Here is a 12,198-nt window from a genome sequence, read left to right on the forward strand (position 1 = left end):
GACATTCATTCCATTGAAATGAGACGCTGTCCTGAGTCAGCACAGTGCGCAGGTTCTCGTCTTGCACGGACGTATCATATACAACGTGCACAAGCATGCTAGTATCATACGCCCAATACAGCCACACCAAACGACAAAACAATGTTACAGACCAGTCTGTATGGAACGTGAATTAACATTAATTTAAGATGTAAGATGCGATTCAAACTGCGCCCAAAAGCAAGCCGATTTTCTAACACGCAATTCTTCGTTAAATTATATTGCACCACAAGTTACTGCACTAAATATTACTGCCACGGCTTTGTTCTTCGATCGCTTTCTAGTAGGAAATACCTTATGTCAAGATATATTCTGTTATTTTATGCATTCAGAAAGGTTGTTTGCAAATCCATTTCCTCGTAGCAATTAATCACACCGTCTGTTGAAATAACACTATTTTATCCCCTTTAAAACAGTGTGAAAACAAGTAAGAATAGAAATAATTACATCCGATGGCCCATAATTTACCATAAAAATGAGCGTTTAACGCATGCGTATATGATTGTGGCTGAAAGTGTTTTAAACAAGATCCTATGCACACAGCTTTTTTATTTTATTTAAAGGACAAGGCAGAGTGTTCAAAATTGCTCCTATGCATGTCCCCGTTCAATAAACCTATATTTTATATTGCGCATTTGCCCTCCATGTTGAAAAAAAAGCCCAAATAATAATGAATCATTTCATAAATAATGGGTTTAGGGGCTTATCGAATAAGAAGTGGCCACTGCCGCGCGCTTATCTCTCCTGGCCACATTGCTCGCCTGTTCCGCTCCTCACACGGAGCGGAGCGCGGGACGTGATGTGGAATTATATAGACCTCACTTCCAGCTTCTCACAGCACTCCAGTGAATCTAAAACCTCAGACATGGATGACCCCTTACAAAATGGCTCCACGCACAGACTAATATCAACAACACGGTAGAGCGGTAAGCAAAAAATATATATACCAGACATTGCATTGTAATCTAAGGTTTAATTAAGGTTGCATTGGGTTTCGAAATGTGAACGCGTCGGTATTTATACCAATTACTCTGCCACTTTTCCTTATTGTGGGCATTTTGAATGTTTTATGGATTGCTCGTTTGAACGAGGCCTATTTCCCTTCGATTTTTAAGTAAAAGAAGAATTCAAAACAATTACCGTTAGGTGGTTGATGTAGTTGTAGTTTGTATCGAAACGATTTATTTTAACGATTCGACGTTCAAATTTCAAGATTTTGCCGAAATTATCAAATAAAAATGTTAATGTATTATGTGTGGCAGATTATTAACACAGCCTATTGATTTTTGTTTGACACATTAATTGCACATATTCATCCCGAACGCACATAAAACTCTTGTAATGAACATACGATTTCCACTCTATAAAATGTTTGAAATTTATAAAAATCCTGTGTTTTTCTGTTTGGACGTGTAAAGAAATCCGCTGTAATAGACTGTCATTGTCATCGAATTATTTCAGATCGCTCTTGTATGAGTAAGCTAACTAATCTTCACAAAATTCTCAGACGAATACACTACTTGTAAAAATGTTCGTGGGATGTTAAGCGTTTAAAAATGTTTAAAGTAATTTCCTACAGTTTCAGTTGTTACCGATTCGCGTGCTACGAATATAATCTGCCGGAAAGGCATTAAATATCCATTTCTGCGTTGATGGAGCGGCAAAATCACACGTGACAAAGACGTAATAATTAGCCTATTATTGCAGGCTGCATTGTATATGATTGTAAAAAAAACTGTTTAATTTAATGTTATAATTTTTCATTTATCAAAGTAAAACAAATAATACCACCAACAAAAATCATCATACCTCTGTAATAGGCTACTAGTTTAATGTTATGCTTACTGAGAAGATGTTAAACTGTGAAACTGAGAAAAATTTACCGTTTAAAATGTGAAATTGTGACGGATAAATCAAATATATAAAAGCAATATCGCATCCATACAATTTTTCTGGAGGGGAAACATTCTTGGTCGTTTTGTATACATACACACCTCCTGTGTTTTCAGATGTTTCATATTATTTGATATAACATGACCTGAAATGGGCAGGTGATCAAATATAGAGGATTTCATAAAATGATTATTTTCCGCCAGCTTACTTTGTCGGATATGTTTTCATCATTAAACACAGACGCAGACACACACACACACACACCATATACAGGGTATTGCACGAGTGTGTGATATTTTACTTTATTCTCAATTGCCCGACCAGGTTTGCATTTGACAAATGCGTCTTAAAAGTCAGGGCAGCTTTACAAAAAGATCACCCGTAACAAGCCTATACAAAAACTTAGATAGCGCGAGGTCTGTTTAACGGTTTGCTGTCTGTTGTCCAGTTGCAACTATGTTTCCAGCTGATAAGCCAGAAAATTATGGGCTTGCTCCTTTCCGTCGTTTTGTGGTTAGGCTTCGAGAATGACAGACAGGTCAAGTTCAAGTAAAATAAATAAAAATTAAATGAAATTCGCTCTTCCCATGGACAATGTAAAATATACATCGGATTTAAAGCATACCATTAAGGTCACTTACGTCGAAAGACATTGTGAAACGGTTGTTTAAAAACATGGCTTTTAGCTGTAAGATCTCAAATTTCATTCTTAATGCGCATTCACGCCAGTGATAACATAAAGGGCTGTACCTGTTATTTGCACGCACCTTTGACAGACATTTGTTAAGATACTATTGGTATGCTAACTTTAATATAAACAATTATGTTAAGGGCTCAGATTAATCAAATGTAGGCCGTTGGCGCACCAGAGAATTAATAACAAATTGAGCGTTTTCGAGCGAAGGGGAAGGGATACCATAGATCATAGATCCGTTGAATCAGACCGGGTTTGGGGTAAGAAAGCCTGTGTGTTGCAAAGATATATAGTTGCAAAGACCTTCATGTCATATATTGTATATCTACTCTATAATTATATATCATATACTATAGGCTATACCTCATCTGCTATCTATTATTGTATATCTATGTTCATTGGGTCACGTTGCCCATAGGCCCAGACTGTCTCAGATGTGTTGAACACACTTTTTTGAGAAGTGGTATTTTGTCTCATATTTGTCTGAAATAATTAGGCTTACACACTCCTTTCTTCAATGTTGCACCTATTTATTTATAATGTCGTGCGTATCTGAAGCATGCGCTCTTATTCCAGGTGACACATTTAAATATAGCCTATCAGTGGAACAAGGGACAGCGGTCTGATTCGTCTCTGTGGGTTTTTCATCTAGTCTTTATACAGAAGCTCCTTAATAGACTATTTTATGTTAACGTGCTTCCCAAGAAAATGATGGAAAAACTGAAACCGGAGCTGAACCGGAGCAGTCCCGGTGAGGAAGAGCGCGGTTCGCTCCGGCAGGACCCCCCTTTCGCGGCACCTGTCACCCGTGCTGACGTGAGCGAGCAGCAGGAGGGCACGAAGTCGGCGGACTCTGCGGACGCGCAGAGGAGAACGGAGACCGTCGCGGACGACCATTGCAACGGGAATGTCGTCCCTAATGGCGTTGCCAAGGAAACGGCTTACGACGCCATCGAGCTGAAAAAGGAAGTGCCGGTGATCGAGCTGAGCAGGAGAGGAGGGACTGCCGATATAAAAGCCCGGGAGCAGAAGGGAGACAGTCACAAGGTGCAGACTACCGAGCTGTGCAGACCCCCGCACCCTCTGCCGCTGCCTCACCGGGACGCCTTGAACGAACCTCGAATGGTGCAGCTGAGTCCGCCCGCTTTCCCTCTCCCAGCCCGAGCGATGCTGTACAGTAACATGGCTCAACCGCTGGTCGCTATTAACAGGTAAATCGACATCGAATAGAGCAAGACTGAGACTGACATCTGAGATTTCCTTATTCTCCCTCTCAATTTTACCTGCGTCCTCATAATTTTCGACAGTGTTGCTAATTTCAGTGAGCGTGTTTTGGACGTTATAGGCATAGCTATGAAAATCTATGTTTATAGGCTTTGGTTTTCTGGAGCTTTATTATTGGTTCGCTATATACAATAGCCGGCATCAACTTTTGAAGGTTAATAGGCTGTTTCTATTTAACAATTCGCATTGTCTTTAATTTTCACTGAATATGAGACTTCGCATCGTAGGCTGTACAGTCTCGTGTGTTTGTTGACCCTATGTGTTGAAAAACTGTAGCTACCACTGTCTGAGAATATAATTGATACCTTTTATAACAGCTTTTTTACATAATAAAGTGTAAGTTAAATTAGAAGCTGCATTGTGTTCACCAAAAACAAACCACAAAGCTTTTCACACGTTTTCTTAATTTGCGTACGTAATCTATAGAATGTAGGGTAACATTTCGCGCAACCACAAAAATGGGCTACTACAATAATGGTAATAAAAGATGGCAATAAAACTGTTACAGTTAGTAAAATTCCTTCTCCCCCCTTCTCCTTCAAATCATATTGTTGTGTCGTATTTAGCTTATTATTTCAGATCTGCATCATTTAGGTATTACTTAAAATCAAATTAAATTACCAAAAAAAAAAAAAAAAAAAAAAAAAAAACAACAACAGGAAAATAGTTGAAAGAACAGTCCTTCTTCTGACTCAGTCACACTCTTAGCAAAAGATATTCCTGTACAAATCTAAAATTGTGGCAGTCTACTGCACCGGCCAGACGGTGTACATTTTACTGGTACCAATTTTCCGATAAAATACACAATTTGAATAGATAAAATGGGGTGTCATGTGTGTGCATGTGCCTGTGTGTGTAACTAACGCTCCCTTTTTCCTCCACAGTGGCTTCGGTAGCGACTCGGACCAGTACGGCATGTATCCTTCTAACAGGGTGAAGCGCCGGCCGGCGCCTTATGAGGTTGAAATCAACGAGGGTAGGCGCATTTTAGATCTTTATAAGTATGGTAAGACGCACTTCTGATGTGTCATCATTTAGCTCACTACCCATTAGCAGCTTCCATCATCCTTTTTATTTAGTCTTCTTGAACGACATTTATTTCAATTATGAGGTATGTGGGCTCGAACCGAACATAGCAATCGGAAAATAAATATGTAAAAATATTAAAACGATCAAATAAAAGGCAGGGATATCTTTTTCTCTGTCTTTCTCCCTCACATGCACCCATAAATGCATTGGAAATTAAATAAAGCATTTTACAATGAAATCAAAAGATATTATTGTAATTATCATTACATAGGACATAGTAACATCATATTTCAATAGGGCTAGAAAGCTATTTTTATATTTCAAAATCCACTATGTAACCTTCATTTTCTTTTGATAGCTTAGTAATGTTACGTTCATTCAAACACATTTCACCATGTCGCATATTCAGTTTTCAACTTTATAACATTGCTCTCACATCTAACATTAAAAGAATCCAACATTCCTAAACAATTCCAAGCAGAGAAAAACTGCAACAGCAAATTAATTTTTAAAGTAAATTTATAGGTTGCGTGTGAATAGTACTCTTAGTAATCATCACTTATTCAGAGCTGAGCCAATTAATTCAGATGTTTTTGACTGATATAAAATGATAAATATACTCCCGCTCTAACCTCCCATGCAACAAAACAGGTGCCCCTTTTCACACATGAAATGGCAAATACCCTTCTGCTCCAGGGTATTTCCTATCCTCCATTAATCAAGTGTTTCTTTCCAGAAGAAACTCATTTTTGCACAACATTCTGGCATCATTTGACAGAGAATGATACCAAGGGAGAAATATCACAAATAGAGGGGGACAGAGAGAGAAACACAATGATGATGATAATGACAATAATTATTGTAGTTATTATTATTATTATTGCAGTAACTTTCATATTAATACTTTGATTATTGTCTTGATTGTTGTCATCAATGTATCATATATATATATATCACATTTCTAATGCTGTTTTGGCCAAATTGTGAATTGTGAGGCCAATAAACCGTGATTTAACTTTGATGGGGGGAAAGGGAGGAGGGGAGGGGGGTGGAGGCTGGTGCATTCTAATGGCTGCAGTGTGTCTGAGAGAGGCAGTGGATGGCGGCATATAAAAACGCAGATGCTTACAGTACCTGCATGCATTGCAGGGAGCAGGGAGCTTAGGAGCGGAGTCTGCCCCTGAATCTGCGCCCACGAGGCTGCACGCTCCCAATCTGCAATTTGCATTCCTCTTTTCTTGCTGCTTCCTTTTCAGCCTCTGTAGTTTTCAAATGAAGCTCGTGTTCCGTGCATTACCCGGTGTGCATCAGCTAAACGCAAATGATTTGCATGTTGGACGACCGTTTGCCGGGAAGCTGACGATTTCAGCACTGTACAGAATTTTTGGCATTCTTCGCCTTGGTAAGATGTTGGCCACATGCTCCAATCAAACAGAGGCAGGTGTATTTCTCTGCTTCCTGTTAAATACCTGCCAATGTGGAAAAAAAAACAAACAAACAAACAAAAAACAATATAAATAATATTTTTATGATACGTAATAATGGCATCCCAAGTGATTGTGCTGGAACAGCACAATAGAATTGACATCTGTATCCTGCCATGGCACAACACGAGCCACTCAATCAAATTTATTAGTGCTTGTTTCAGGGATCAGCTGTGGTGATCTCTGCTAGAGGGCAGTGCAGTGTGTTGTGTAAGGAATTACACCTGTCCAAATCCCCAGTGGAACCCTGCTGATATAGTCCTTGCTGGGTTGCTTCGCTGAACTATTTCAAAAATAGATGTACAATGTTAATTTGTCAGGCTGGATAAGAGCATTTGCAGTGTGTTACAGGCATACCTTGGGTAATGAAGTAGATACATTGTGTAAGGTCACTTCAACAGAGGTGTTGATACCAGGGACATAATTAACATGGCTTAAAAAGCAAGATAGGGATGCATTCTAGGACTTAAGAAAGTGGGGGTACTTACAAAAATATCATTAAGCAAAATAAATAAGTTAAATGAAATACACATTTTCTTATTTGCTAAACATATGATGAACATATGTTAATTGAGATGCGTGAATGTTCATATTCACTGAGAGCACCGAATTCGCAACTGCCTTCGTTCCAACTGTCATTACATTACATTACGTTACATTACATTATATTACATTAATTTAGCAGACCCTCTTATCCAGAGAGACTTCCAGAACAAAAGAACAGAAGTGTCCATTCATATTAAATGAGCAACAGTGTCAGAGCCGGCACAACAGAGCTCACAGAGCAGTGAATGTGAGCATAACGCTATTCAAGCCCTACCACAAGTTAACTGGTGCAATCTGAGAAGACAAGGGAAGCCAAGTATACAACCATACGTTAGTCACTAGGTCACAGAATCCAATCATGACTACACTATACTTAAAGTAAACAGCAAGTAATGCAAGTAATGTGATCGATGCCGTGCTGGCAACACGGAAGTCCTCACCTTTTCCGCGCGATTTAAAATGGTTTTCAGTGCGGGTATGCAAACCTGAACGAATTAATTTCTCTCCGTTCTACCCTTATCATGACCTGCGTTTTAGTATGGAGAGAAAATGAGCGATGTCTCATTCCTCTCCCTCTGCGGCCACTCACAGTCACATTAGATTCACATCTTGGTGCCATAGTTTCTTAATCTGTGCCATTCACGAGAGATGATAAAGGAAGAAGTAAGACATTTATTAAAAATGGAGACACACAAACCTCTTCGCTGGTTGCTTGTGACATAAAGATGTAACTGTAATTTTCTTTTTTTTATTTTTACAAAGGAGCTTTTTTCTTATTGGTTTCATTAATCAAGGTTAATATGTACCACTGTCACCACCAACACTACTACTTAGACATCTACTGTACTACTGATAATAATACGATTAAAGTTAAACAGCTTTCCCAGTTGCTGTGTTTCATCAGAAAGTGTCATCAGTGAATAGTGGACCTGAGAGCTATGATTTGTATGAGTGATAATGTGGAGATTGATGATGCTGAATATTAGTACTGTGCTGCAGTATTGATGGTTTAAGGTGAGCTGCAGATGAGGTAGTTGGTGAAGTGGAAGCACCACTCTCTGTCACTCACTGTGTCTAAGAAGCCTACTGAGGTCTAAACATCTAACAGATTCAGATGGTGAAATGGTGTTTCTGGTCGGGTGGCTGGATTGGACTGCTTTGATATGTTGAGACATCAGAAACAAACTGAATCTCACGAAGGAAAGAAAACGATGAATATGTTCACCTGCTCCTTTCCCCTCCTGTTCTCTCCTTCTCTTTCCACTCCTCTCTCTGCTCTTCTCTTCTCTCTCTCTTTTCCTCTCGGCTCCTCCCCCGCATGCAGCTGGCCAGCCGAAAATCGTCCGCAGGATCTTCACGAACAGCCGCGAGCGCTGGCGGCAGCAGAACGTGAACGGGGCCTTTGCCGAGCTGCGGAAGCTGATCCCCACCCACCCGCCCGACAAGAAGCTCAGCAAGAACGAGATCCTACGCCTGGCCATGAAGTACATCAACTTCCTGGCCAAGCTGCTGAACGACCAGGACGACGTGGTGGGCCGGGACCCGGGTTCGAGGGCGCGGGACGGGTGCGAGGCCGGCCTGGTCAGGGAGGAGCTGCTGCAGGAGATGCTGTCACCCAACTCCAGCTGCGGGAGCCTGCTGGACGGGGATGGCAGCCCAGAGAGCTACACGGAGGACCAGGACTCTTCCATGGAGTCGCGGCCGGCCACCAGTGGCCTGCACCACCCCGGCCCGCCACTAGAGGGAGTCAACCGCCGATGATGAAATTTGGCCACAGAGGAGAGAGGGAGAAAAAAAAAGAGAGAACAGAAAGGGGATTTGCTTTGGTTATAAGGTGCTGAGAGAGGAGATGTCATGACACCGAATCCAGCAGTAGAGCATCACAATGCCTAGAGAGTCTGAAATTTTGCAGAGACTTTGTTGGATGTATCATATATTTTTTTTTTGGCATCTGTCTCCCTCACATTTTTTTAAACTTTATCCTCCTTCATCCCCTCGACAGGGACCTCTCAAAAGCTTTCTTCTATGAACTGTGGTACATCCAATACAATGAAAAGGCTGGATTTGTGCAAGGTTAGCGATTGTGGCTGTGGTGTTAAGCGTAACCTTTTTGGCACTGAGAAGGCCGGGATTGCGGGAGTGATTTGGGTCTTTTTTTTCTCCAGCTGCCGGAATGAGTCGCAATGGGATCAGATGCCCGTTGGAACTTTTACAGGATAGCGCAGCGAATTGGAGCACAGAGGACAATCTCACTCAGAAACGGGAACCACAATTAAATTCCATTTTGCAAAGAAGAAAATCTTGGTACCTTCTTCCAATTTCGTCATGTAGGTACACTGGGCGGATGGAGGAACAGCTGCGATAATAAACTGCAGCTGCCATAGATGATAGACAAGCATAACACACGATATGAGGTTCATTCGCCAAGGCCGGCACACCTCTGTCCTTTCAGGTGTAAATATCCATATTGGGAGAATCACAGGATATCGAAGAGTACAAGAAGCATCAGAGGCAGCATTGCATCATGTTTGTAAATCAAATAACCATAATTTATATTTTCATTTCATTTCAGCATTAGGTCTGGACCTCAGAAATTCTGTCATATAGAAACACCATTTATATTGTTATAATATCCTTTTAAAAAATACAAATCTGTGGTTATTAAGCCTGCATCAGAGAAACAGAACAATTTAAAAGCACTGCAACACAAATCTGAGGCCTGTGAAAGAATTGGTGATTAGAAATTGAATTACAGAACAGAGTAACCACACTAGTGTTCAATATTCTATAATTTCATTCAGTTCATTCTTTCAGTTCCTTATCCAGTCATTTAATCTATACTCCCATTCCCCTCCCCCTGAAAATGACAGTTCATCATACCCTGAATGGGGACGTACATACATGTATACACACACACACATATACTAAAATGTTTATTTGGAAGATATAATGGTGTTGATATTGATAGAAAGTTAAAAAAAATGAAATGAAAGTTGTTTGTAATGTAAGAGGTACAAAGTGGTCTTGAAAAGTGTACAAAAAAAGTCAGAGGTATAAGTCTTTGGGTTTGTATTTCTTTTTTTTTCTTGTGGTATAGTATATGGTACATTGAGTTTACCAGCTCCTTTCATCTCCTACCCCCTGCCCCCTACCCCATACAACCCCCCCAGGCTTTTATAGCCAACAGCCCCTGTACTTCCACTTCCAGTGTTTCTTCACCGTATCTGACTCTATTTGTTTCTTATCTGCTCTTTTTGTAGCAGACCTTTGAGTAACCAGTATTGGTACCTTTAATAATCTCCTGTATTGTACAAAATAACAACACCAACAACAAAAGAAAAAAAAAAACAGAGCGAGATGTTTTCTGTACTGTTTAGTAGACACGTTTGTTGTATGATGATAAATATTATCTATAAATATATGCAATGTTATATCACGCAGAATTTTATAAACGACATGAAATAAAAAAGAAAACATGAGGAATGTCTTTTATTATGTACCCATGTCCCTGGGCTGATAAGCCATGGTCATTATTAATCACAAGGCAGTTCCACTGTATGCATATGGGTGAGAAGGAGTGTGTATGTATGTGTGATTTTGCATGGGTTTCATGCATGCATTTGTGTGTGTAGCTGTATTTTGAAAGATTGTGGTAGAGTAAGACATTGATAGAATGGTACTCTGGGTGGAGATGATGCTACTTCCTGGTGTCAGTGGGGATTCCACCGTAGGAGGCAGGGGAAGGGTGGGAGAGAGTAGGGGGTGGTGAGATCATCACTGAGTTCCACAGAGTGTGCTTCAGCCAGATCACCACAAAGCTTGGAACAGCTAGTTTACTGCTGAGTACCAGAAAGAATCAAACATTGACTGTACTTAAGTTGATACTTTTGGTTTTCCATTAGGTTTAGTGCCTCATGGTGCAATGACAATATCACCTCAGAGTTTGAGGGAAGTATCTCTTATTAAGTGAACTAGAATAATGCAGCCTCTTTTTTCACGTGAGTCCAATGTGAATGGGAGGGACCAAATCTAGAATGACCACAGGGGTGTAAACAAATAAGAAAATCAAACACATTACAAATGAACCCTCTCCATGCCACAGAAGAAGCAGAGCCCAGGAGTGGAATCATGAGGTTATCTTAGGACAAAAAAGAGGATTTTCTTCTCTTCTGACTCTGTGACAAATCCACCCCCCCACCCCCCAGTACCCCCCTTGGGTACCCCAGAATGACCCTTACTGGAATCCTCGCTTCTTCTGTATTGTGACAACTTCCTGTGAGGGTCATGGTGACCTTGTGACCTTCAGGATTTCCTGTCATTGTGTGGTGGTGCCCAGATGCACACAGCTGCTGTGTGTTACAGCATTTTATGTCTGGTTTAAAAAAAATCCACAAAAGACATTTAAATGAGTATAATATATAGCATCAATACGCATATAATAGAGTGGCATAATGGTTAAGGAAATAGATTTTCGTCTAAAAACTGAATACATGATATAGTGATATAGTGATGTAGTGTGAGGAGGGACACCACACCAAAGTGAGGTGCTTTTGTTTAATTGCTTCACTTAATGTCCATTTGTATAAACGTATAATTAGCTATGCAGGTCAAACTGAAATAAGAAATACCAGCTGACGATGGTGACGATGAATCGTCCTTCACATTAAAACTGTTGTCTTCATTGCCACCTACTGGAGCAATCAAGAACTGCTTTATAGGATCAGATCAGAGGCTGATGAGAACTTGTGTACACAGGTGAATGCATATGCATGTGTGTGTGTGTGTGTGTGTGTGAAAGTTTACTAAAGCGTTTGTGTGTCAATATATATTTGTAAGTGGTATATTAAAAAAGCAAATGGGCCTCCTACAGATAGGAGATTTTCATTTCCTTAAAAGCTGGATTTAAAATGACAGTGGAGTTTCCCTCCCACACGCTGACACGTGCTGCTGTCAGTCATACTTATCTTTCATACATAGAAAATGTTGTGCTCTGCTTTTTACTGTCTTTTCTCCCCACTTTGATGAAACATACAGCCAGCAGATATGGCTAGTGTATATTAATTTCCATATGTTATAAAGAGAGAGGCAATTAAAAACAAAACAACAAGGGGACAGAGAAAAAGTACTTTATTAATGAATTCCTGGGTGTGTTTGTGAGTAGAGCTGCCAAACTGTCCCCTGTGCTCCACCAGGCTTATCTCTGCACCACACCTTCTCCACCATGCTGAG

At 40.3% G+C, this 12,198-nt stretch overlaps 1 protein-coding gene across 2 annotated transcripts; it reads left to right on the forward strand.

Moving 5' to 3' along the window:
• Positions 1 to 879: 879 nt before the first annotated feature.
• Positions 880 to 10,402, forward strand: LOC118795283 (T-cell acute lymphocytic leukemia protein 1 homolog). Of its 2 annotated transcripts, none has more exons than XM_036553660.1 (4): positions 880 to 965; positions 3,203 to 3,837; positions 4,795 to 4,886; positions 8,294 to 10,402. In XM_036553660.1, exons 2-4 carry the CDS (start codon positions 3,335 to 3,337, stop codon positions 8,728 to 8,730), a joined length of 1,032 nt encoding a protein of 343 aa, XP_036409553.1. In that variant the 5' UTR covers positions 880 to 965; positions 3,203 to 3,334; the 3' UTR covers positions 8,731 to 10,402. The 2 variants fall into 2 exon arrangements, with proteins under 2 accessions (XP_036409553.1, XP_036409554.1); XM_036553661.1 differs by having other exon boundaries at positions 894 to 965; positions 3,279 to 3,837.
• Positions 10,403 to 12,198: the final 1,796 nt, after the last annotated feature.

This window comes from Megalops cyprinoides, chromosome 20, assembly GCF_013368585.1.
Source record: "Megalops cyprinoides isolate fMegCyp1 chromosome 20, fMegCyp1.pri, whole genome shotgun sequence".
Classification (NCBI taxonomy): Eukaryota; Metazoa; Chordata; class Actinopteri; order Elopiformes; family Megalopidae; genus Megalops; species Megalops cyprinoides.